The sequence below is a fragment of the Balaenoptera physalus genome (genome assembly GCF_965194825.1).
Source record: "Balaenoptera physalus genome assembly, chromosome: 9".
In the NCBI taxonomy this organism is placed as follows: Eukaryota; Metazoa; Chordata; class Mammalia; order Artiodactyla; family Balaenopteridae; genus Balaenoptera; species Balaenoptera physalus.
Window position 1 is genome coordinate 9,584,543 of NC_138888.1, and position 26,402 is coordinate 9,610,944.

Consider the following 26,402-nt stretch of genomic DNA (forward strand, 5'->3'; position numbering starts at 1 on the left):
AGCTTCATGTTTTAAAACTAAAACAATCTTTAGTTTTAGCATTAGCATGTCAAGTTTAAAAAATGTGCTGATTTTCATTTGAATCACCTTAAATTTACAGATAAACTCAGGGAAAACAAATAGTGCCTTTAAAAAAATTTCAATACTTAATCTATTTATTCACGAACATGGAATAGCAAAATTTTCTCTTTACTCAAGTCTTCCTTCTCACAGAAAAATTTGGGGGTTAGTTAGAGAGAGAGAGAGAGAGACAGAGAGAGAGAGATTGAGATTTGTAAGAAAATTATCCAAACGGCCTCATACACCTCTCTAATGTTTTAGAATGCTATCATGGTTGGTCTTTTTTTCCCTCTCCATCAATTGACATACAGGGTGGATAACTGCCTGCCACCTACCAGAAGCATCAAAAACAGTGTATGTTTTACAAGAGGAACTATGATTTCATTCTAACATCTCTATACCTTCAAGAAAAAAAAATGAAGTTACTAGTGATTCTGCCTGAAGTCAAATATTAATAGCAGAAAGACATTCATCCTTATGACTGTGAATTTCTCGAACATACGGCTGACGCGGAGCTACTCTCAAGCCACTCTAGTGCAGTCTGGAAATGAAGGCTGCCGTGCTGAGGGCCTGACAATCACACTTCATTTAAGAGAAGCCCTTCCTTCCATAGTTTTCTTTAAGTAGGGGTGTTTTATTCAGCAACATATACTCTGTGCTCTCCAAACTAAACTATGAGGTTTTGTTTTTAGAATTAAAAACTTCAAAAGGTACAGAAATTTTGGATAGTAAGATGACAGTAAGTACAGGCATTCACTGTCTAGCATTTCTATAAACTACTGAGGAAAAGGAACAGAAGGGTTATAACTAGAACAACAGGATGAGTGAAAGTTCAGCACTGCCATGACAGTAAGATCGTGTTAGCAAACTGTCAAAGGTTTTCATCAATACTGAGGAAGAAATGGGATATGAAACTCATCGCCAAGTATCCTTAAAAAATTAAAACTTATTAGGACAGAAACACATAACATGATAGTTCTTTTAAAAACTACTTTGTTTATACAAACATATAATATATATATTATTGTTAATATATATATTATTGTTTACAATAATATTATTGTTAATAATATATATATTATTATTTACAATAATTGCTATCTTATTTGGTTACGTGTACAATCTTTTTTTTAAATTATTTGCTTTATTTATTTATTTCAAATATTTATTTATTTATTTGTTTATTTATTTATGGCTGTGTTGGGTCTTCGTTTCTGTGCGAGGGCTTTCTCTAGTTGCGGCAAGTGGGGGCCACTCTTCATGGCGGTGCGCGGGCCTCTCACTGTCGCGGCCTCTCTTGTTGCGGAGCACAGGCTCCAGACGCGCACGCTCAATAGTTGTGGCTCACGGGCCTAGCCGCTCCGCGGCATGTGGGATCTTTCCAGACCGGGGCACGAACCCGTGTCCCCTGCATTGGCAGGCAGATTCTCAACCACTGCGCCACCAGGACTCTCTACCTGGGTTATGAAATCCTTGTTGGCAAATCTAATAACTTTGTTTTTCTCTGTTTTTTTTCCTGGAACATTCCTTCTATCTTGTTTCAACTTGACTCCTACTGATAAATCTTTCAAAACCTGACCAACTGTCAATCTCTCCAGCTTCTATCATTGACTTTTTACTCACTCTCTCTCTCTCAGGTGACCTCCAGGGTCCCTCCTTAATATCAATAACTAACAACCAGCTCACAAAGCCTTCATGGTCTGCTTCTCTCTGAACCCACCCTTCCTGTACTTCGGCCTCTGGCTCCTTTGCTTTCAACTCCCAATAACCCTTCTGTCCCTTAACTGCAGGCATCTGGTCACACAATAGTCCATGCCTCTTCTGTACTTTCTTCCAGCTTTCCTTCAATGTCTTCATCCTCTTCTTTCCCCTCCTTTCAGGGCACCAAACCCCTCCCGATTCTATCAACCCCTTTAATTAAAAACCGTTCATTAGACCTCACTGACCACAGAATAGATTCCAAACTCCTTAGTCCATCAATTAAGATCCTAACTTTTCCTTCCATGACATTCCCTGTCCTCACTACTTGCCACTAACCCTCACTCTGTGCTTCAGCCCGCAGTTTCCCAGACTTTCCTGTGTCCTTGCCTTTGCTCAGGCTCTGCTCTCCATCTGCATGCAAAGCCTTCTACCTCACCTTCCTAGATTCTGGCCCAGTCCCACCCCACGGAGGGCGCTGGCCTCCGCCTGCTGGCTGACATTCAGTCACATACTTCCACTTTCTCCCAAAGTTAGTCTTCCGTTAGAGTCATTGGCGTATCAGTTAGTCATTCCCACTAGCAAGTCACGGGCAAACATCTCCCCTAAAAGATTCTCAAAGTGCCTTACATAAAGTGGCAAACACTCAAATTTTTTATTTTACTTAAAGTGGCTAACTGTGATCTTCTTGGTCATTTGTATGAAGTAGATATTATTCTAATAATAATAGATTATTATATCTATTATTCTCTAGATATTCATCTAACCTTCATAACATTAGTATTATTTCACAAAGAGGGAAATCAGATTTTCCTCATGTATACTGACTTGAGTCTCTTCTAGGAAAATAACTGGCCGTGGACGACCACAGAATAAGTGATTTTCAGCACTACCATGCTCTTAAAATAACAATGCCTTCCCAGTTATAAAAGCGTATCAGTACACTGTAGAAAAGCTGGAAGATACTGACAGGTACAGATGGACAGAGGGATGGACATATGTGTGATAAAGAACAGTAAAATGCTAATGGTAAAATCTAGAAGGCAGGTATATGATTATTCACTATGAAGTTCACTTAACTTTCCTATGCTTTAAGTTCTAGCAAAGGTCGGAAAATCCAACAAACAAAACTTGCACATACAAACATCGCCTTCTGAACTCCATGAGGATGCACGCAAGGGACAAGAGAAGGTCTGTGCCCATCAGGGTCACCAGTGATTTCTTGTTGCCTATGAACATGGGGCCTACACGTATTAAGTGTTTAGTAAATTACTTGCTAAATTAAAACACAAACACTCACATGTTTGTCTGGATCTCTATTATGAATGGATTTTCACCTGCCTTGCACTGGAACTGGCTGATTGTCTGACTCGCCCCCTAACTCCCACTCTAACTAAATTAAATGCTCCCTGATGCCAGAAGCAATGCAGTCAACACATTTGCTGATCTAAATTTTTTTTTTACATCTTTATTGGAGTGTAATTGCTTTACAGTGTTGCGTTAAGTTTGTGCTGTATAACAAAGCAAATCAGCCATATGCATACCCATGTCCCCAGATCCCCTCCCTCTTGCGTCTCCCTCCCACTTTCCCTATCCCAACCCTCTAGGTGGTCACAAAGCACCAAGCTGATCTCCCTGCGCTATGCGGCTGCTTCCCATTAGCCATCCATTTTACATTTGGTAGCGTATATATGTCAATGCTACTCTCCCACTTCGTCCCAGCTTACCCTCCCCCCACCGTGTCCTCAAGTCCATTCTCTACGTCTGGCACTCTAAATTTAAAAGCTATCCTAACCTCATAAAACAAAACAAAGAAATACAGTTACATTGTCTTTACATCATGAGACAATCTAAATGTATCCGCTGAACGGAGCCTGTAGAGCAGAAAGACAGAGAATGGAGTCTGAGTGGCCATGGCGGGGTGGGGAGCGAAGGGTATTCCTGAGATAATCGTAGCAAAGCTGTGCATCTTACAAATACATAATATGGGGTAAAAGGGGGCAAGGATAAGAACACTGGTCCACTGGTTGAATTTTAAATCCCTTATGAAACTGTAGAAATTTGACTGACGTAAATTTCTCATGGGTGCAGCAGTTAAGAGCTAAAGCTCTAGAGGCTGTCTATCTGGGTTTGAACCCCAGCTTTACCATTTACTAGCTGTATGAACTTGGGCAATGTACTCCATCTCTCTTAGTTTCCACTCTTATAGAATGGATATAACATCATAAACTTCCTCATAAGATTTCTGTAGGGATTCAATGACATAATGCATATAAAGCACCTAACACAATATCTGGCACATGTTATGCATTCAGTAGTGGTTATCTTACTACATGGGGGCTCATCTAGAGTATAAAGAAAAGAATGAAGACTGGTAATCTTTGAGTAAATCCCCATTAGTTTATGCTTTAGAGGAAAAGATCAGTTATATTTCCAAATGGATTCAATGCCAGATCACATTAATAGAGAAACTTTTAATTAAATAAGTGATTATAGGCACTTAGGATACTTTCTATTTTAGCCAAAGATCTGTTTCCTTCAGATACATAAGAGAAAGAGGAAGAAGACAGAACTGTTTTGCCATAAAGTTCCAAAGCAACTCATAATTCTTGATGGTCTTGGCACATTTTCTGTGTGCTAAATCCTGAGATCTTGCTTTTCCTCAAAGCCTAACCCCTACTGCAACAAACTGAGCTACACAATGATTTGGTTTAATGATCCTTTGGCCTCTGACTTCTTTGCCGTCAATTCCAAGAACCCCTTTTGTCCCTCACCTGCAGACATTTGGTCGCACGACAATGCACTATGTTCCTCCACTAAGGTTTCAAACTCTGAGGGACCTCTCCTATCCTTTTCTCCCAGCCCTCCCTCCTCTCTCCTTTCTACTGAGCAATGTCATCCTTCTCTTCTTTCCCCACCCTTTACGGTACCAAAGCCATCCAGACTCTGTCAACTCCGTGATTAAAAATCCTTCATTAGACCTTGCTGTCCATGGAATAAATCCATCAATCGAGTCTCATCAAAAGTCTCAGCTAAAAGGTCTCCAAAGTATAAATCCCAATTGCCCTTCCAACTCCTGTATGTCCCACAGTCTATGTTGCCATGCTCCCAAGAAGAGCTTTAGTAAGATACTTTAGCTGAAACAATCACCTCACTTGGGAAAAAAAGGATTACTTCTAGGGGTTTTAAATGTTTATTTCCTCTTTCATTCAAGTTTGAATTTTACCTTATTTATGGAAGAAGAAGGAGAAGGAGAAGATGAAGAAGGTGGTGATTGGCTGAAACTTTCAATACAACCAATCTGAGCCAAAATATCCACCTTAAAATAAAAAAAGGTGCTCGGTAAATGAAGGGGAAAAAAAGAGTATACCAAAGCTAACAACAGCAAATGCATAGCAGGGCTAAGTTCACCAGAAAATTCCAGCATGCCACTCATGCACCAAGATTACTTGCAAAAAGCAAAGCCCCTACTGTATAGTAGTGGTTTGTCTTCAATGCATTAGTATATATTCTAAAGACTCTTGCTGTCATAACACAGTATCACTGAAGCACTAAAAATAATTATAAGCAGCACAGAAGGAATGGAACAAATATCATGCAAGTCATACAGCCAATGAAAAAAACTCCAGAGGAAAAACATAGCCAAGCTTTTAAAAATGTTAGAATGTTGAACCAGGGCTTTCAAAGCCACCAGACATGTGAGATGAGCAAAGCTTCCTGGAACCACAGAGCCACGGAGAACCTACCAAGACCGGCTAAGAGCACAAAACAGCCCACGAGGCCGTGAACTCTGTGCGCTCCTGAGCTGACTGGCTTGGTGTGCAGTGTCAACATGAGAACAGAGATAACTGATACACCCTGCGGAGCCAGGCAATGGCCAAATCAGCATCGCTATTAGGAGGACAACCTTGGAGCCCAATTTCCAGGCTTCGAATCCCAGCTCCACAACTATCTAGTAGGGAAGTCATTACTATTAACATTTATATAGTGTTATGAGAATGCACTTTTTTTTTTTTTTTTGAGAATGCACTTTTCATGTACAACTTTCTTGTGAAGAAAGTTGTACCATTTGTAGATGTAAATAAACTTGGTTTTGGAAATCAACTAGTAATACACAAAGAAGACAATCGAGACGGAGTAACTGGGATCCAGTTTACGCTTCCACTTAAAACTAAAAAAGACAAAATATATGAAACTGTCTTCAAATCATTAGACATCAGGCAATAAAGGACCTGACCTCTGCCTAGAGAGACTTTCCAGGCCATGGATCAGGGACGGGGAACCCATGCAAAGACCACTGGTCTCTGTGAATTAAGAAGACAGAGCTGGGAGTCTGGGGCAGAGTACTGAGAAGGAGAAAGCTGCACAGAGACCTCCGGAGATGAGTGGGGGGTGGGACGGGACCCCAGGCCTTAGGCTGAGTACTGATCAGCGTATGCACGTGAGGGAGCCGCCATGTGAAAGGTTAAGTATCAACCCCTTAGTTGGGTGGTTCTCACCAGCCAGAATGGAAAACCTCATGATTCATGGGGGTGACAGCAGGTACAGCACTGAAAGGGCTTTTGCCTCAACAGAGAGGCAAAAATGTCCCTAGACTAAAAAAAAAAAAAAAAAAATCCCTAGACTGAGCATTGCTCTGGTCCCACTCTAAAAAGCTTAAACTGAAAGAATTAAACTGTTTCTAAGTAACTTTCTTTTAAAGAAAAACAAAACAAAATAAAACACTAGTCTGCAACTGCTGACCACAAAAATAACAGGTCTGGTTTTGTTACATTTTGCTACTTTGTTGTTACTTTGCTTCTTATATGACATCCTTGGGCCACCAGGATGAGTAAGAATCAAACTCTTACTTCTGACAATCGGCATCAAAGACAATGCAGTAAGACCTGGGCAAGGGCCTGTTTCGAAACAACAGTTAGATCGACTTGATTCACTGGTTTCCCAGTATGTTCTGCTGGTTTCAGGGGAAATAAGTTCTTCTGGTTTCCCAGTTCTTCAAGACATGGTCTAAGAAGAACTTTCACTGCACACATCATGAGACAACACTGGGAGAGGCTGGGGGCAGATGGAGAGATGGGCAACAGATGCCTTTATTTCTCTCTGTGCCCACTTGAACTAGTTCAAACTTCAAGGGTGATCTAGGTCTGAGAATTAATGAAAAAGATAACTTATATTTCATCAAGGTTGCTTTCTGTTTGGCGTTCTACCAAACCAGCAAACAAGAGTACAAAGAATATATAAATGTTCAAAAGGTACTGATGAGTAGGCAGAGCTCCCACTGCCCACCTGGTTCCTTACAGAGGATGCCCGAAGTTCAATACAGGTCAACACGGACCATTCGGTTTGACAAGTCTACCAGGTAAGAAGAGTCGCTAATCATGGGCTCACTACCTTGTGTATTATCATCTCGGGGGAAAGGCTCTGGAAGCATTCGAGGGCCCACCTTATTACCACACAAGGAAATCCTCAGTCACATACATCTACACCCTATCGGTTATGTTGCTATGGCTAATTACACTGCCACACCCTAATATATACGCTTGGAAGGAAAGAAGGAGGGAAGGAACTTCCAGAGTAAGACTCTGGCCAGGGGTATACGACAAAAATGCATGGAAAGTTACTGGTTTTGTGAAAGCTGAGGTTATTATGTTTTTGTTTGTTTGTTTTTTGCAACTTACCTGCATGACTGAGGCATAAATGTCTTTATCTGACATTTCTCATTCATCAAATGTTTAATAACCATGTGTCAATTGTGTTAGGAAGTGGGACTAAAAAGCAAATAATATGATTCCTCTATAAACCAAGAACATTTCAATCAGTTCCTGACAAAGGTTTCTCGTTCTCAAAAAGGCCTACAGAAGGTATAAAATTGTCTTATGTAAAAAGCCTAATTATTTCAGCTCAAAATACAGATAGAATATGTAAAATTTCCTATTTTGTTCTTTATAGATCTTTTGCTAAAAGCACATCATCTAATTCTACAGATGAACCTCTACTGATTTCAAAAAACCACTTACAGAAGTATAAAACTTGTACATTCTTTTAAAAATAAGCCTAGATCACAAAAACAGATTAAATCCATTTGTAGCCAGTCACATCAATACTACTGACTGGAAATTACTCCCCAAAAAGCTTAAATGACTTAACAGATCCTTTATTAACTCACATTCTGAACCCACAGATGTCAATTCCAGGTATTTATTTTTTAAATAGAGAAAATTAAAAGAATAAGATTTGCCTTAAAAAATGGAAAATACTTGTACTAGCTTAGAGAATTTACTTATTTTTTTGGCACAAAGTTTTAAAGTAGGTAGCTTTATGTGCCAAACAGGATGATGCTATAAGGAGCAGAAGACAATTTGGTAGATCTGTCTAATAAAGGTCCACGCGAAATGGGCTTTTATAGACATTCCTCTGATGACGGGTTGGGCGTATAACAATACTGACTGGCCCTTCACCAGGGCAGTTATAAGGTAAAAACAAAACAAAACAAACCCTTTGCTTTTGTCATTTGTTTCCTGTTAGATAAAGCCAAACAGCAACAAAACATCCTAAAAAATAAATTTCGCCACTGTGTATTTTTGAATGTGTCCCAGATGCACAAAGCTGTCTTATGTAAGGCAAGGGTCTGGGATCAGGAAAGCATGGAAGGTTAACATCGCCAGCCTAATGCAGCTGTGAAGAAAAATGTCAACAAATCCTGCAAACAGATGTGCACAACCCTCCTTACAAAGCCCTGTAACTGAGTAAAAGGGATTCCTGTGTGGCTGGGAGAGGGGGTGAAGAAATGTAGAGAACCTTTGCAACAGGGGTTTTGTAAAGAGAAAGTCTCAGTAAGCAATTATGAGAAGTCCACAGCATTACAGACCTTATTTGAGATAATGAAATAATAAGCCTTTGTGAAGGTTTCTTTTGCTGATTTATTTTTAAATGGACTACAAAGTGGCCTAAAAATTGACTTTTTTTTGAGAAATGCGAAAGCAAAATGTAGTTCCAACATAAAATTACTATTTCCTTCCTCATTCCTTAATAAAAGTTCCTTCATAACAAATACCATCACACTGAAAATCTCTACATAATAAAAAAGATGTTATGTCCCTAAATACCCACTTAACTTTGAGCATTTGTTTAATATCCAAACTGTTAAAAATAATTAAACACCTACTAAGTACCACGTATTGTTCTAAACACTTTAGAACTTTTTTCCATTTGCTCTTTCCAACAATTCTGTGAGGACTTACCGATGAGGAAACTGAGGCACACGGAAGCTAAGAATCTCACCGTGAGTCACACAGCAAGTGTGAGACCTGGGAATAAAATCTAGGCAAGGTCTGGGATTAAAACCGAGCGTTTTCCCGCCCTTACACATCTAAAGGATGCAGGACACCCCTATCAATAACTATGGCTCGCAAAGGCACTCAGGGTTTTAAAGTGGAATGAAAAAGAGAGCACAGAAAAAAAGCAACATTTCAGAGAAACGGAAATGGGAAAGTCAGGAAGAGAAACTAGATTTGTGGGGAAATAATGAGCGATTCTGTTCATGCAGAGTCTGAGATACAGAGGAGACAGGCAGATAGCGATGCTGAACAAGAAGCTGGACACTGAGCGAACTGAAGAGAAAATTCAACACTGGAGAGAGATTGCTAAGGGAATCTTCTGCACGGTTAGAGAGGGCAGAAGAAGGAGACAGGTTGGAACAAAAAAGGGTAAGTGGATTGAGACTGCCCCTTGGAGAGGTGAAAAAAGAAGGAAAATATTTCTTAAATGTCTTCCGTGAGTCTGACACCAATTTATACCAGTGGCCTGGTCCTCCGACAGTTCAGGAAGCAGCCACGACTCTTACGAAGTGGAGCGCCAGACCGTCAACCCAGCTCTAACACCGAACGTTACACCAGGCTTCCCACCGCACCAACCCACGTGGAGAGGGGGAAGGACGGATGAGAAACCGCGAAACAGAGGAACAGAGATACATCCGAGGGCACCTGGGATACAGTGTGATAAAAAGCAACAAGAATTTTAACAAAAGGAAAAGCAGTTTATTCCAAGTACATACACCTTTCTAGCTTAAAAAAGATAGAAAAATCAATCCCTCAAGTCAAAAACCTTCAGATAAAACATCTAGGTTTATACAACTTTCAATTAATGTTTAAGCCCCATTGCTCTTTTAAAGGTACAAACAAAAACTTCGCATTAATTTCTCAAAAGTAAGTTCTGCAAAGAGGCAGTAATCTAAGAGTTTTTAAAAAGATCTATACTGAGAACCTTTTTTATAATCAATGATATAATTTAAACACTAATAGCTGGGAGAAAACCCAAATGAGGACAACTATTAACACATGTTTGGTAATAATGTCTGAGATTCGTTTCCACCAGTGGGTTATTAATTCATTCTAGTGGCACAGCTACTAACAGGAAATGCTCCTGAAACTGTAAAATTTCAGATAAATGACTAATAATGAAACCAGTATTAACCACTAAAAACCATTCTTCTTTTCTAAAGGTATTGCAATAGCTGTCCTCATCCAACTTAAAATCTGTAATAGAAAAAGAAAACAAGAACCTGATTCATTTCTTGGATATCCTTCAGTAATTTTTCTACACAATTTGCATCTGTGGTGTGTATATATTTAAACACAGTAAAGATAACATTACACATCGTGATATGCCTTTTTAAAAGCCCATTCATCCATATCTGTATATCTGAAGCTACCCTCATTCTTCTAAAAGCAGCCCTGCTTCCCATGGTGAGGCTGTCCTCTACTCTATCTGACCAGCCCCTACTGAGGACGCACACATTCTAGGCTTCGCTGTTACAACAGTGCTGCAGGAAACCTCTTCTCCTGCCCAGATGGCTGTGCTCTGAGAGTAGAGCTGTAAGATCAACTCAGAAGTGCTGGGTCAAAGAGTAGATGCACCTCAAATATTAATATATATTATCAAACTGTCCTCCAAAAAGCTTCATCAATTCATCCTTTACCAGCTTCATACCAGAATGCCTATTTGAACACGCCTTTCCTCACACTAGGAGTTAAAACATTTTAATTCTCTGCTAATTTGATAGAAGAATTTCAAAATGAGCATTTTCCTATGTTTATTGGCTCTTCGTATTTCTTTTCCAATGAAGAATCTGTTCATATCCTTTGCCCATTTCTTCTGAGTTGTTCACCTTTTTCCTACAGATTTACAAGAGTTCTTTGTATATTAACAGAATTAGCTGATATCTCTGGCATGTTAGAAATTTTTTTCCTAGTTGAATATTACTTTTGTTAAAAATTTTTATTTTTTTATTTTTGGCTGCGTTGGGTCTTCGTTGCTGCATGTGGGCTTTCTCTAGTTGCGGCAAGCGGGGGCTACTCTTCGTTGCGGTGCGCAGGCTTCTCATTGCGGTGCCTTGTCTCGTTGTGGAGCACGGGCTCTAGGGCACACGGGCTTCAGTGTAGTTGTGGCTCACGGGCTCAGTAGTTGTGGCTCGCGGGCTCTAGAGCACAGGCTCAGTAGTTGTGGCGTACAGGCTTAGCTGCTCTGCAGCATGTGGGATCTTCCCAGACCAGGGCCCGAATCCGTGTCCCCTGCACTGGCAGGCGGATTCGTAACCACTGTGCCACCAGGGAAGCCCCTTACTTTTTGACTTAAATATATCAATTCTTTCCTTAATGGCTGCTAGAAATTGTGCTGTGCTTAGAAAGACCTTCTATATTCCAAAGCTAATGAAAAAAAAAATGTTACCTATATTTTTTCCAAGTACTTAAAAAAACAAACAGCTCTATCATTTTTCAAATTAAATTGTTCCAACACATTTAAAGAATAATGCATTATATTCCTTTGACATTTACAGTCCTAGTCTATACCTCAGCCAAGTGGCTGGACTGTGTTGTACAGGTAAAGGGTTCCCTTACATACTAGAAAGGAAAGGAAAAGATCATAATGGGGGTTGGGATGATGCATCAACATTATCTACCTCTACACCAGTCACTGCACTTACCTCTGTGATTGCTCAGTAAGAAGCTAGAACCAGAAGGTACCCCAAGCAACCTGAAATTAGGAGTTTTAAGAAAAACAAAAGGAAGTGCTATTTTACATATTAAGTTATAAATATATGAACTAATTACTCTGATATGCAGTATAGCTTAAAAATACAAAGTCAAGGAAGACTCAGACAAATTAAAAAATAACAGGCTCAAAATAAGTTATTCAAGAACATCTGCAGATGGATGTAACCTTTTAGAGATATCTCTCTAAAACGATATGATTTAAAAGATACAACAGTCAGAAAGTTGGATAACCAGTAGCTGGATGCGAGGCTTTAACCTGCCTGTGCAGGAAGAAGGCCAAACTGAAAACAAGTGGTGCTGAGGAGACTCAAGGGATGCTGATTAGAGAGTGTGCACAGCGTACCGAGCTGAAGGGGGGCCCTGCCTGCCTGACGGCAGAGGGGAGAGGCCTGGCTCCTCTGACACACTTATCTCCAAATAAAACTGTCCTCCGGGAACTAACACAATGCCAGACTAACTAGAAAGGCCCAAGAGGCATATATCTGGAACAAAAATAGTATTTTCTTACTGACATTCAGAAAATGAAATAACGGGCAAACCTGACGGCCACATTTTTAAAAGCTGCCAATTAATAATGGTATTTATGAAACGTACCACAGTTTTGGCCCATTTAAGTTGTTCTCACATCCCAGATAACTGAGAGCATAGACGGCTGTTGAAAATATTTTTATTCAAATGCTTAAATTAATTCATTATGGTCATGCTTTCTGTACTTCGTTACTCCTTGTTTCGGTTCATTTTTTTCTTTGCTTTCAAAGGATCTGATTAGGTTTAATGTCAGACTGGATTAGTAAAACCTAACTTTTAAAAAAAGTCGGTTATATTTTCTTCAAAATAACCTGGAAGAAAAAAATTAGACTTATGCTGATCAGTTTATATTGTTACATTTAAATACTGAGGAGTCTTCTTCATAACATAAAATTTGAGCCTGATTTTGAATTTGTGTTTATGAGCTAAAGTATTTCAGTCTATCTTGAGATATGTGAAACAGGTCCCCAAATTAAAATAAGATGAATATTCCCATCTTTTGTTTTCTTCACTTATTCTATGATCACCTCATTATAATTCCCCTTTATTGAAATGTCATTTTTACTTAATGCAAACCCTTTCACTGATGTTTTTGTAAAACTCAGTGACTCTCAGCTGGGTTAACTTTGCCCATTTGGCAACAATTGGAGACAATTTTGGTGACTGGAACCGGGGTTGCGGCGGGGGTGAGGGGGAGGCGGGGAGAGCGGTGAGGGCAGGCCGGAGACGCTGCTAGTCACCACAGTGAGGAAGTGTCAGGCCCCAAACGTTAACAGCTCCCAGGCTAAGAATCCCTGGTGAAACGTCAAGTGAGGGTTAACTGCTATTTCTTCACACTTTATCTTGAGTAAACTTTAACTGGCCAATATTCTTAGGTATTCCAGATTAACAAAATAGAGGAGAATGCTCACCTCTGGTGATAACCTCACCTCTGAATTTTAAATATCTGAGCCAGACAATGTGTAACTTAGGATGTCCACAAAAGCTATTTAAAAATGAATAAAATCTGCAGTTAACATATGGTAAGAGTACTTTGAAAAACTCTCTTAAAAGGTTAAGGTATAAATATAATGTAAGCAAATAATTATAAGTGATGTGATTATTAGGCTTTACCTAATTTAAAGCCTTTTATGTAGTTAAAAATGTCAAGAAGTAACAAATCCTAAAGCCCATTCATTTCTAAAGATGCAGGAAGCAATAACATTTCCATATCCATCTTCTCAATTTTCTTACTGACACTGGCTCTGGATAATCATTTAGCAATAACTGAACCAGGCAGAGTCACCTAAACTGGTCAAATTCCTTAAAATTACTGTGAACTTGCAGCATAGTTTTCTCAAATTATCCCACTCTTCTAAGTTTTCTAGAAGTAGTACCATAACGGTACCAACCGCTGGATCTACAGCCACTTTTATATGCACTGCATCTGCAAGAGGAGGGGGCTCGAGCTGAGAGTACAAGTAATGTGCCAAGGTCACAGAAATCACATCCTGTTCCAGCCAGAGCTTTGACCCTGACCACTGCGCCTCAGCAGAGGACCCTTTTCCTTCCCTGCCCTCAAGTGAGAGGATATTCGCAATTTATGGGGTCTGTATTCATACCATGCCAGACTTTTACAAGCAACTCTCAATGAACACCCCGCCTTCTAGTTAATCATCAACTCTAAAAACAGTCTTTGTTAAAACCCAGCAAGAAATGCCACACAAATATCTAACAGCTATTTTGTTTACGCTTTCAGGGAATGGCAATAGCTATAACGCAGCACAAGCTTTCACAAACGTGCTTTGCTCTCAGTAAAGCCAGTCGCATCCAGCAGGATGATGGAATAAGATTTACCTGGTTGTTACTGCTGGCAGCTGATGAATTGGCTTGAGCTGTACTTGCTGAGAGGGAATCGAGGAAGGCTTGGTCAGCCACTGAATTTCCACAAGAAAACTGATCTTTTCCATCACTGGGCAAAATCTGAACATTAGGAAGAACCACAGTTATCTTCATAGATTAGAGTTACTTCAGAGTTAGAGCCCCTGAGGGCAAGCAAGAACTGTCATCTAATATGGAAAAGGGATTTCCATTCTTAAAGGGTAAGCAAGGGCTTCCCTGGTGGCGCAGTGGTTGAGAGTCTGCCTGCCAGTGCAGGGGGCGCGGGTTCAGGCCCTGGTCTGGGAGGATCCCGCGTGCCGCGGAGCAGCTAGGCCCGTGAGCCACAATTGCTGGGCCTGCGCGTCTGGAGCCTGTGCTCCGCAACAAGAGAGGCCACGATGGTGGGAGGCCCGTGCACCGCGATGAAGGGTGGCCCCCACTTGCCGCAACTAGAGAAAGCCCTCGCACAGAAACGAAGACCCAACACAGCCATAAATAAATAAATAAAATAAAAAGAAATTTCATGTTGAAGTGCTTGCATGTTTAAAAAAAAAAAAAAAGGGTAAGCAAGCCCAAGAAGATGTCATAACAATTCCTTTCTGTCAGTATGCAGAATTCTAGAAATGCAACTAATGCCAGTATCAACTTAAATTCTCCCATTTCCCTCATTCCTGTTCATTTTTAGGATCCTGAATGCACAGTGCACAGAGGTCAAACACGACATAAACATGAGACACGCGGACTGGGTTCAGGGCCTGGGAACCCTCTGAAACGGTCTGGAAAAGGTGGGGTGTCTGCATGTGCATATTTCTGAGATTTCATCAGATTCTCCAGAGTGTTCAAAACTCCCCCCCCGCCAACTCTCAGTCAGGAGCAACAGACAGCCTTCCCATTCTGCAGGCGGTGCCCAGCACACAGCCTCCCAGGGCACTATTTCTCTCTACTGGAGGGGAACCCAAGGCAACTTTGTTCTTGATCTCACTCCAACTTTACTCACAGGGCACCAGACAACCTTAGTTTCTTTCTATCACCCAGGATGAGAGGCAAGCTCACCAGGTACCCAGGACTCAGCTCAGTGACCTATGGACAACCAGCAGGGGGTGCCAGGAGGCTGACACAGAGAGGGTTTGTCAGCTGAGTGGGTGTGTCCCAGGCAGGGAGGGCTCACTCAGGGGCTGTGCACTACCCTTGGCATCTATCACAACAGAGCTTAAACCGGGCAATAGCTCACAGCAGCCCATCCAAGACCCTCCGTCCTAGGGAATGGGAGAAGGAACTGAGAGAGATGTCCTAAATTAGCACAGGGGGAAGAAAGCTACTTCAAACAGTCTGCTATTTAAACTTCGTGAATCAATTCTACAGTAAACAGTATTGTAGGCAGCAGCTACCACACAATATTAGCAAAGGGAAAAATAGAAACTTTTATTCAGAATAATTAAAAGTTGCTATCCTTGGAAGGAACTTAATCTAAATATTTGGAGTCACTCTTTGGAGCGTAAGTCTATAGGTAATATTTCTTCTTGGTTCTACTTCAATGTATTTTCTACATTTTATATAATTAGCATGTATTAATTTTACAATGGAATTTTTTCATTATCTTCCAGTCCTGTCCTTTAAGTTGATAATTCATAAAATGATATATGGCAACGACCAGGTTTAATTAATAAATGACAGTAAGTTCTTACCTCAACGTAGTCTGTGGGAACAAGCCCTCGTTCTCCTTTGCTGTTTCTTCCTTCCAGCCATCCTCCGCCAACGTCCTCAAAAAGGTTAAAAAAAAAAAAAAAGATTATAGTTGGAATTTCCTGCAGATATTTTGCTCTGGGAATTGTTATACATAAAAAAGTAATTAACATTAACCTTTTCATTCCTACAGAGCTAACGTTGTTCAAATTTTTTAATTCTTAAGGCTTCTCTTTACATCAGAAAATGATATAATCTAAAAAGAAAAATCAAACTTGAACAACCGATCAAAGATTGAAAAACAGTCTATTAATAGAATACCATCAGTTTGTAATTCCTTTCTATTTACTGGTCTGTGGTAGGTCACAAAAATGGTTTGCAGCTCTGACTGTCAAGAGGTAGAATGCACACCCCCTACTTCTAGAATCTGGCCTGTCCTTTGTGACCTCTTTGGCCAACAGAATGAGGTGGAGATAATATGGGGTGAGTTCAGAGCTGGCCTCTAGAAGCTCTGTACACTTCAGCTAGCTCTTTTTTTCCAAAAGAGCTACTATGAGGATAAATTTGAGTTGCCAGATGATGACAGAGACAAGGCCCAATCTCCCCATTGCCCCACCCAAAGCCAGCTAACCCCCAGCAGGAGAAATGCCAGACAGATGAGGCCATGTTGGAGTGTTCTGCCCCAGCCCTGCACTGGGTGACTGCAGACCCACGGGCGAGCCCAGGTAAGGAGAACCACCCAGCTGACTTGTGGATTCCCAAGCAACAACAATCGATTATTTGTTTAAGCCACTAAGCTTTGGGATTGCCTGTTGTTTAGGAAAACTAACTGGTCCATACTCCCTTAGCTCTCCTGGATAAGTAACATTAATAAACTAAATATCAATAATAACATACTCTATAACAGGATTCCCATTTTTCAACGTTACCTCAGCAAAGTCCTACTTTTTCCCCTTAAAATAGTAAGGGTTATCTTAAATTCATAAATCATACCCTAATTAGTTAATACCTACCTGAATCTAGATAACATATTCTTTTTAAAAGTCACTTTAAGCCACAACTTCATCCATTTCTTGACCACAACAGCAACTTAAATACTATTTTACCAAGAAATGAAGAATGCCTCTTCATTAAAAAAAAAAAAATCAACAGTAGATAAAAGAATCTTTAATCTCTTCTATGATTAAAAATAGAACCTATTTACTTATATACACCTGGCATATTATATAAAACTACATATACTTTTTCTAATCAGTAATTTTTTTTTTTTTAATCTAAAACATACAAAATAGGTCTAAAAAAATACTATCAACATTAAGAAACTGCAATCCTCTTAGTCATTCCTTGTTCTCCTTCCTTGGTCTCTGTGCTGCCGTAGTCCCCACTCCCTCCCACCTGGTGGAACAGGTGCATCCCTTCCTTCCTCTTCCAGAGTCTCCTTGGCCTTCCTGGTACCTTCCTTCACATGCTTCCTCAAAGATGTCCAGGGAGCCGGCCAATCTCCAGCCCTCAGCTCTAGCTCTGCAATTCTATTTCTAAACTGATGCAAAGCTATAGGGCAGGGTTGATTATTTATTAGTCTTTAAACTCAACATTTAAAAAATAAGCTCTTCTTCCTGACTTACGTACTTTAATAAATCCATTTGCACCATTCTCTTAGGTGTGAAGGCCAAAAACCTCAGGGATCCTTGACTATTTCTCACCAATAGTATCTAATCGGGCACCAAGTCCTCCTGGTCTGACTCTCCAGAGCCTCCTGCATCCATCTTCTTTCTACTCCTATTGCTACTACCCAAGGTCATGATCCTAGGCTCCAGCCACACCAATTCATTCAATACACCTCTGCTAGATTAGTTTCCTTGAAGTGCAGGTCTCATCATGTCACCTCCCTACAACAATATCAACAATAAAACCAAGCGAAACCCTTAAATGAATCCACTGCTTCCCAAATGAAATCCAAGGCTGTAGCCTGGCTTCAGGTCCTGTCTGGTTTGGCTCTAAGAGCCTGTTTTCTCAGCCAGTCTCCTACTGGCGTATATATACCTGTACTCCTGGGACACTTGTTTACTTGCAGTGTCCCCAGCAGAGAAGAAAAAGCAGGGCTTGGAGGCCAGCGGATGTGGTTTTGAATCCCGGTTTTGCCACTTACAAGCAGAAGTGTCTTGGGCAAGTTACTTAACCTCTCTAAGGCTCATTACCCTCATTTGGAAAAAGAGATTAAAAATACCTACCTCACACAGTTCACAGAGAAAATACATCAAAAAAATATATGCATAGTACTTAGCCAAACACTTGGCTCACAGGCCATGAATAAATGGTAGCTGAGGCTGCTGAACAACACTGGTCACTTTCTGATCTCTATACCTGTGTCCAGCTGGGATCTGTCCCGGATGTCGCTCCAGTTCTGCCTGATGGAGCCCCATCCAGCTATTTTTAGGGGGTCTTAATTGTTCTCGGTGTTTATATAATAGATTATTACTTCAGTATCAATACTTCACAAGCAACAGGAAAGAAATTCATGTGGGTCTGAATGATCGACCTGTTAAAAAAATAAAATCTTAAAAATAAGCCCTTAAGGGACCGATTTAAACCTAACAGTTCTCTTACCGGATTTGTAATTGTGATGATTTCTCCTTCATTAACTGTCAGTTCATTATTTCCAGGTTCAGCAGCAAAATCATACATAACCCGAGCCTATTGGAAGTAGAGAAGAAAAGAGGAAGTTACAAATGTTAACGTAACAGTCAGAAAAGAACCGCCTATACCGTTCACTTTGTAAGTGTGCTGGTGTGAACAACACATCATGACGTGATTGCAGTTGTTTTGCAAGAAAGGAAGACATAGTACCAAAATGATTCATCAGCCCTATTTGTGAGGAAGAATGAAACCAACGGTGAGAGCCCTGCTGTGCTTTGGAAACAGGGAAGGTTTCTGGTAGCTGCCCACCCTGCATTTAGACATCGGCCCCCAGAGTACTGAAAATAAACCCATTTCATCAAGGGGAAAAGAGCATGGCCTTCCTTTTAGGAGGTAAGAAGTAGAAATACAGATACTGTTCCTTCTGGGAACACTCAATCTCAGGGCCTGAGGGATCTCCACAGACACACAAATATGTACCCACGTCAGATTCATAATCTTCAGATGAATCCCTTGCTATGAAAACTCTCACTGTTCTTTATCTAGGATAAATTTTGATAGTGCAGCATCCCTAGCCAACTAAACGCAGAAATTTAAGATGTGGGCAGCAAGATATATTCATACTCTTCTACTAGAATACTTCCTACTATACGACGACTTACCTAGGGCTCTGGTATAGTGGTCAGGTAACCTGAGCAGCTGTGATTTTCAAACTTCTCCTTGCAATGGAATCTGAATTTCATAGAAAACAGACTAAAGGGAAGCTGTTCTGGTTGATGTGAGGTGGGGCTGCTCTTTCAGGGTCTTCCTCAAGCGGATCCTTGAGGCACCAACCCAGAGATGTGGGTTCCTTGGAATAACTGCCATGCACGTATTCCAAGAGAGACAACCACTGTTGCAAAAATACAAATACTTTATATATACTTTTATAATATATAATAAATATATTACATATATTTAATCCATTTCAAATTCTAAATAATTGCCTTTCATGGACTATCTTATAGAAGCAAGTCCACCTTATAAATTGGAGGCCACATGAACCTAGTTAACACGGTTTGTTTTAAAAGTAATTGTCCTATGAGGCAAAATGAAGTCTGCCTACAGGGCTAGACAAATTAGCCTAATGGAACTGCATTCCTTTAACAAATACTTGCTGCACACTGACCACATGGCAAGAACTGTGCTGGCCCTTTTGCTGGCCAGGGCTCTTTCTCCACACCTGCTTAATGAGCCTGAAATCCTTATAACAGGAATCAAGGATTCACCTCCTGTGATAAAAGATTAGGGGAAAAAAAATCCCCAATACTAATTTATTTTGAAATACATCAAAAATAATAAGATGAACTGATGGAGGAATATGTGATAAAGCAGGTACAGTAAGTAAAATGCTATTTATAGAATCTACAATAGATAGTGGATTTACGGTGCTCAATGGAAAATGAGTTCAACTTTTCTACATGCTTGAAATTTTTCATAATAAAATGTTGGAAAGAAACAAATGGTAGTGTACAGTCTGTCAGTCAAGAAATAGCATTAGATCCTTTACTGCTGGGAGGCTGGGAAGGGGGACTGAAAGCCAGGCTCAGGGACAGTGAGAATTCTGAAAGCATTCCAGTTTTCCTTAGGTCACTACAAAGGACAACGGCACCGAGCCGAGGTATGTGCCTCACACAGCTGCAAAAGTAGACAGAATTCTGCTTGCCACGTTGGGGACTATTTTTTAAAAACATGCCACACCAACCTCAATCCCTCGTGCAATGAGGGCAGACAGGAGATAAACGCCTGAGGAGGGAGAGGGGGGTCCCCAGGCCAGGACTCACCCCCCAGGACGGGGAGCTTCCCGGGGAGAGGCGGGGCCTGGCAAGCTGACGAGAGCCAGATGAGGAACCTGCTTTTTGTTCCTGTTCCTTAGGAATCCTGGTTAACAACTTTTTTGATCCGGTTAAATCCAACTAACCCGCAGATAGAGAAAACCAAAGCCTCTTGTTTACTAAAGTTACAACTTGGTGAAACAGAATGTGAAACAAGCCAAAAATAAAAAAATGGAAACTCCCTTACACATTTAAGCATTACTGAACATTTACCAGTGGAAAATGTCTATAAACACTGTAGGTTTATTTAATACGTTGGTTTAGGACTTTTTTTTTTTTTAACCTAGAGATGCTTCTTAAGAATTATAACTGAGACTAACTTAGGAAAACAAAAAGATTTAAAAAGCACGTCCCCAAATGAGCATAAATGTCAACAGGAAGGGGAAAAAAAAGGCCATTCAGCCTAGAAGAGTAACTCTTCTTACAAAGTTGAGGCCAGACTGGAAACCTCCGGGCCCCTCCTATTATCCACTCCTTCTCTCCCCTGTCCCTCCTTGGCTTCCAGGTCTCCTCACCTTCCCGCCTTCACCGCCACTACAGGACCCACACAGATAAAGATGCTGACCTCGACCTCAACTGCCAATCTGCCCAACTATTTTTTGATGTGGCCTTTGAAAGAAAAAGTCATTTTTCTACACCGCCCTTTCCAATGTTAGCTGTACATTAAAAAATGACTCTAAGTATATTCAAGAGCTAAATTTCCACACAGTAGATAACTTCATACTGTATACTGAATACATACTGTCAACCACAATTCATCTCTTCAACAGCAATTTCAACAAGTATTATAGAGGAAGCGAATGGCTGGTAGATAGCAATCCTATATATAAGTTCTTTTATCTAGATATAGTAAGATAAACATTAGTGGATTCACAGCTTCAAACTAAGTGTTCCAGGCGCTAAGCGTTCCAGAATTCTAAGTGTGCCACACACACCTGTCTGATGTGTGCAGAACCCATCATCCTGAACATACCTCATTCTTTCTGACCCATGCTGTAAATATCTGTTACTTTGTCTGCTCCACATCCCTTCCTTTTGGAAGCTTCCTGCCTGGCTCCAAATGACTGGTGACCATATAACCCAAACAGGGAAAATCACAATGCGACAGGGATGCTGGGAGAGTGGGTCTTTTTCTCTGAAAATGTTGCCAGCGGCTGCAAGTCTGAAGAATGAAGTGGGGGGAATGCAGAGTGGAATGAGGAAGAGAAACAGTGTCCTTGATGACAGCACCTGAAGGACAAGCCCAAAGCCATTTCTCCCCTTGTGGACGGTTCACTCACAGGAACGAGTGCATCTCCTTTTGTGCTTATGAGTTCAGACTGTCACTTGCAATCTAGAGAGTCCAAGTTGATACAAACCAATAATCCCAAACCAAAGAATTTTTTAAGAAAACATCCTAAATAAAAAAACACTGTACATAAGTTCATTGCTGTATTTCCTATTTTGCAAAACAAAACCTAAAATGTACAATAATAGAGAATTAAACAGTTCCAAATAACAAAAAGACTGGCAGCAAAAAAATTTCATATGGGGGTTAGAACACAGAAGACAAGCTCCCATTCTTACACATCTGCTTCTTTCACATAAATCACAATTAAATCTTGGGAAAAAACAGTAAACCTTCAGCGATGCAGCTCTCCCATCTTTAAAACAGAGACAAGGGCGTCCCTGGTGGCGCAGTGGTTGAGAATCTGCCTGCCAATGCAGGGGACACGGGTTTGAGCCCTGGTCTGGGAAGATCCCACATACTGCGGAGCAACTGGGCCCGTGAGCCACAACTACTGAGCCTGCGCTCCGCGACAAGAGAGGCCGCGATAATGAGAGGCCCGTGCACCACGATGAAGAGTGGCCCCCACTTGCCACAACTAGAGAAAGCCCTCGCACAGAAACGAAGACCCAACACAGCCATAAATTAATTAATTAATTAATTAATTTAAAAAAAAACAAAAAAGAGATAATCAAAAAAATGAGTAAAATATGTAAACCTTCAGAAATTCAGGGACTGAAGGATCTTATTAATCTGACACCCTTGAGAACTGAAGTTTTGCATGTAGGTGATATTTCTATAAAATTAATCTTTTTAAATGGCAAGCTTGTTTTACTTAAACACACTCTTGACTTTTTATAAAATTTACATATTTAATGACTTCCTATATCTTGTCTCTACCTAATCCACAAGATCATCAGAAGAAACAGAACTCACTCTAACAGACCCTGAGAGCATTATTATACCACTGATATACGTAGATGTATTTGTCTTTTTTATAAGTGGTTAAGGCATAAATGCTTTTCAGTTTCTATCAATCTGTGATTTCAACAGCTGTTGCTAAATCCTGGCCTGTGCTTGTTCACTTGTTATTTTGAATCAAATAAAGAATCTTAAATTATCCCCGTAAAATTTCATCTTGTTAGATTCAGCCCATTGCTCCAACCTATTAAGAGTTTTCTGAATTCCTAAACCATCATCCAATTGTCCCTTATCCTTTTCTGCTGAGTCATTAGAAAGCCTGATAAACATGCTTTCCATAGTTTCACCTGTGCCATCAGTAAAATTGTTAAAATATGGCATGGCTGAGGTCCAAGACAGCTGCACATGATAAAACAACTCTTTCCAAGGAGACATGGATCAATTAATTATGTTTTGGGCATGTTGCTCTTAAAATTTCCAAGTGAGGAAATAAACTTGGTTTGTTTCCTTAAATGTTTACAAGAAATGTGCTTGATAATCTATTCAGGATTAGAGTGAAGATGATTGAGTTCTGTGAAGGTTTTATTTTAACAGTTGTTCTAGTAAAAGATCTTTTCCCAGTAGAAGAATTTTCTAAAAAGAACTGGTAGCACCCATCGAGAATGGCTGAAAATTAATTTTCTTATGTAAAAATTTCAAGAATAAACTACCAGTAAAATTGATATGTTCTTTTAAAAATGTTTTTCCTAAAATGGGTTTATATCTGTCATCCTGAAATATGATGCACTTAGAGGAATGTTCTAACTGGTCAACCAGACAAGTAGCTTGAGAAACTTCCAAGGCAAAGAGAAATGTAAATAGAAATTCATTGAGTGTAGGAATATGTTTCCAAGAAACATTTAGAATAATCTTAAATCTGTGTGTAACAAAGGGCAATTATACAATCGCAAGGGGGAAGAAATCCTGAATACTTACAATAAACCAATCAAATTGTACCATCCACTTCCATGTCACTCCTCCCAGCCTCTATTCCACTCATGCACAACAATTCTGGGAATACTTGGACCAAGGGAATCCTCTGAACTGAGGCCATGTTGTAACCAAACAGCTGGAGGCTGGGATGATTTTAAGAAACCTTCTACCCAAACTCACCCAGATCAAAGCTTCTTTATGAGTTTTATACAAGAACAATCAGAAGAAAGCATTAGTTATTCGATGTGGTGGCATCAAACTGGCGTATCACACATAACATCACTATTACCAAAAATCACTAATATATAAAACATGAACTACAAAAGAATCTTTGCAATTCGTATCACAAAGTTTTAATCTTAAAAAGCATCTAGAACTCAAGAAAAAGATCAGCAACCCATCAGAAAAAATGGGCAGAGGAATACACAGTTCATAGAAAAATATAAATGGCCCTTACACCATTTATGTGTGAAAAAAAATGCTCAATTCCACACATAAAGGAAGACAAATTAATCTGGTAGATGTAGCCAGATTTCCCTCCACTGGGGATTGTACCATTTAAACCTCTGCCGGCAATATACATGAATGTAAGGGTTCTCTGCAGTTTCACAAACAGAATCAATTACCCAACTTTTGCATTTCTGCTCATCTTATAAGTGAGAAATTCTACTTCAATACAGTTTTCAAGATACATTTATCCTTAGATCCAGAAGTCGCATTTTGCGAATCCATTCTCTAGCTGCACCTGTGCACGTGTGTACAAGGTTATTATTTAGTGCAATATGCAAAAGCAAGGATGATGCTGAAGGATAGTTAATAAATGAAATAAATGAAAAAGGAATAATAGAATTAGAACATCGTTTTTCAATCCTTAATAATTTAATGCATCTAAGCACAGTGCATCCAAAAGACAACCAGACATTACTTGCCTTCTGATGGAATACAATGCCAGTCACATACTTGAAAAAAGAATTTGAATCTTATTGACCCTCTAGATCCTAGTACCAATTGACAAGACATACAAAGGAATATATTACACTCTGCAATGAGGATGCAGTAAGAAAATCCAGACGTAGGAAATCGCAGAACCCATTTTCTCTAACAAACAAATCTCAAAGACAAAAACAAGCCCAGGTATGGGGGCAAGGAGGAGGGAAGTGAGGGAACTTATAAATTGAGAGGCTTAGAAAATTGATTATGACTGCTATATATACTTCATTTGGATTCTTTTTTTTTTAAAATCTATTTCTCTTCGTCGTACTTGTTTTTTCATTTTTTTAAAATTGAAATACCATTGATTTACAATGTTTCAGGTGTACAGCAAAGTGATTCAGTTATATATATATATATATATATATATATATATATATTCTTTTTCATATTATTTTCCATTATAGGTTCTTACAAGATATTAAATATAGTTCCTTATGTTATACAGTGGGTCCTGTTGTTTATTTTATATATGGTGTTGTGTATCTGTTAATCCTAAATTCCTAGTTTGTCCCTCCCCACCTTATTTGGATTCTAAGTCCAACAAAATGCAAAAAAGATGATAATATTTGAGACAGTTGAAAATTTGAACACTTAAGGGCTCTGAGATATTTTAAAGTAGTCAATTTTCAAGTATCAAAATAGTATTGTGGTTATATCTTTAAAGGACTTCCCATCTTTAGAGATAGCCATTAAAATATTTACAGATGAAGTGATATAAAGTATCTGGCATTTCTTCAAACGTAATGCAAGAGCAAAGGAAGCTGATGGGGTCTAGACAAAACAAGGCGAGTCAACAGTTGCCAAAGCTGGGTGATGGGTACAGAGGTTTCATTTATACTACTCTACTTTTGAGTATGTTTGACTTTCTCCATAATAAAAAGGCTTTTAAGAAAACTATAAAAAGAACCAAAGGAAATCTTAAGTGAGTTTTTAAAATAATCTTGCAGTGGAGGAGTACTTTAAGTACAGAACAAAATCCTGAAGTCCTTAAAAGAGAGAGACGGAGAAACTTCTCTTCTCCCAAAATAACACATACCTGCCTTGCCTGGCAAAAGCCATTATGAACAAGATAAGAAACAAATGACAAACCAGGAAAAATATTTACAGTTTTTATCACAGACTAAAGGTTGGTTCTCCTACTCTATGAAGGGTAACTACAAATCAGTAAGAAATAAAAGGCTCTTAAAAATGTAAAACCTCACTTATAAAACAAATATTTTCCATCTATCAATTGGCAAAAAAACAAAAACAAAACTCTGATCACAACACTGTGTGGGTGAGGGTGCAGGTGCAGAGAAACAGGAATTCTTACGTAGTGCTGATGGCAGTGAGAGGCAGCCTGGTAACGCCTATCAAATCACAAACACGCAAACTCTCTTACTCAGAGACTCTACCTCCAGGAATTCTTCCTCTAGAAATACTCACCCATTTGCAAAAGGTTATTCACTGCAGCACTGTTTACAAGAGCAAAGGACCAGGCCCAGCCTGAAAGGTAGGGACTGGTCAGTCAAGTAGGGCACCTCCATGGAATGGAATACCATGTACTCCAACAAAAAAGAAGAAGGGTTTGCTTATTTTTCACATGTGGAATCCTCTCTAATGTATATATATTAAGTGAGAAAATAAAGCAAGGTATAACCATTGTGTTAAAAAAAAAAGGAAGAAAATGCACCTGCTTGTGTATGTATAGGATATCTCTGTAAGGATATAGAAGAAATTGATAACACTGCCTCTGAGAAGACAGCTGGCTGAGGTAAGGGAGGAACAGGAGAGGAATTTTCAGCGTTATCCCTTTTGTATCAATACCTTTTTAAGTGTGTGTTTTCTTTTCTTTTTTCTTTTTTAAACAACTTTTTT

General features: G+C 39.7%; 1 protein-coding gene across 1 annotated transcript in view; it reads right to left on the minus strand.

Moving 5' to 3' along the window:
* SNX9 (sorting nexin 9) overlaps positions 1-26,402 on the minus strand; it is a 92,839-nt gene that overhangs the window by 36,322 nt on the left and 30,115 nt on the right. Inside the window, 3 exon segments of the mRNA XM_082475558.1 lie at positions 14,175-14,300; positions 15,884-15,958; positions 18,489-18,575. Of these exon segments, the coding sequence (XP_082331684.1) occupies positions 14,175-14,300; positions 15,884-15,958; positions 18,489-18,575 (288 nt within the window).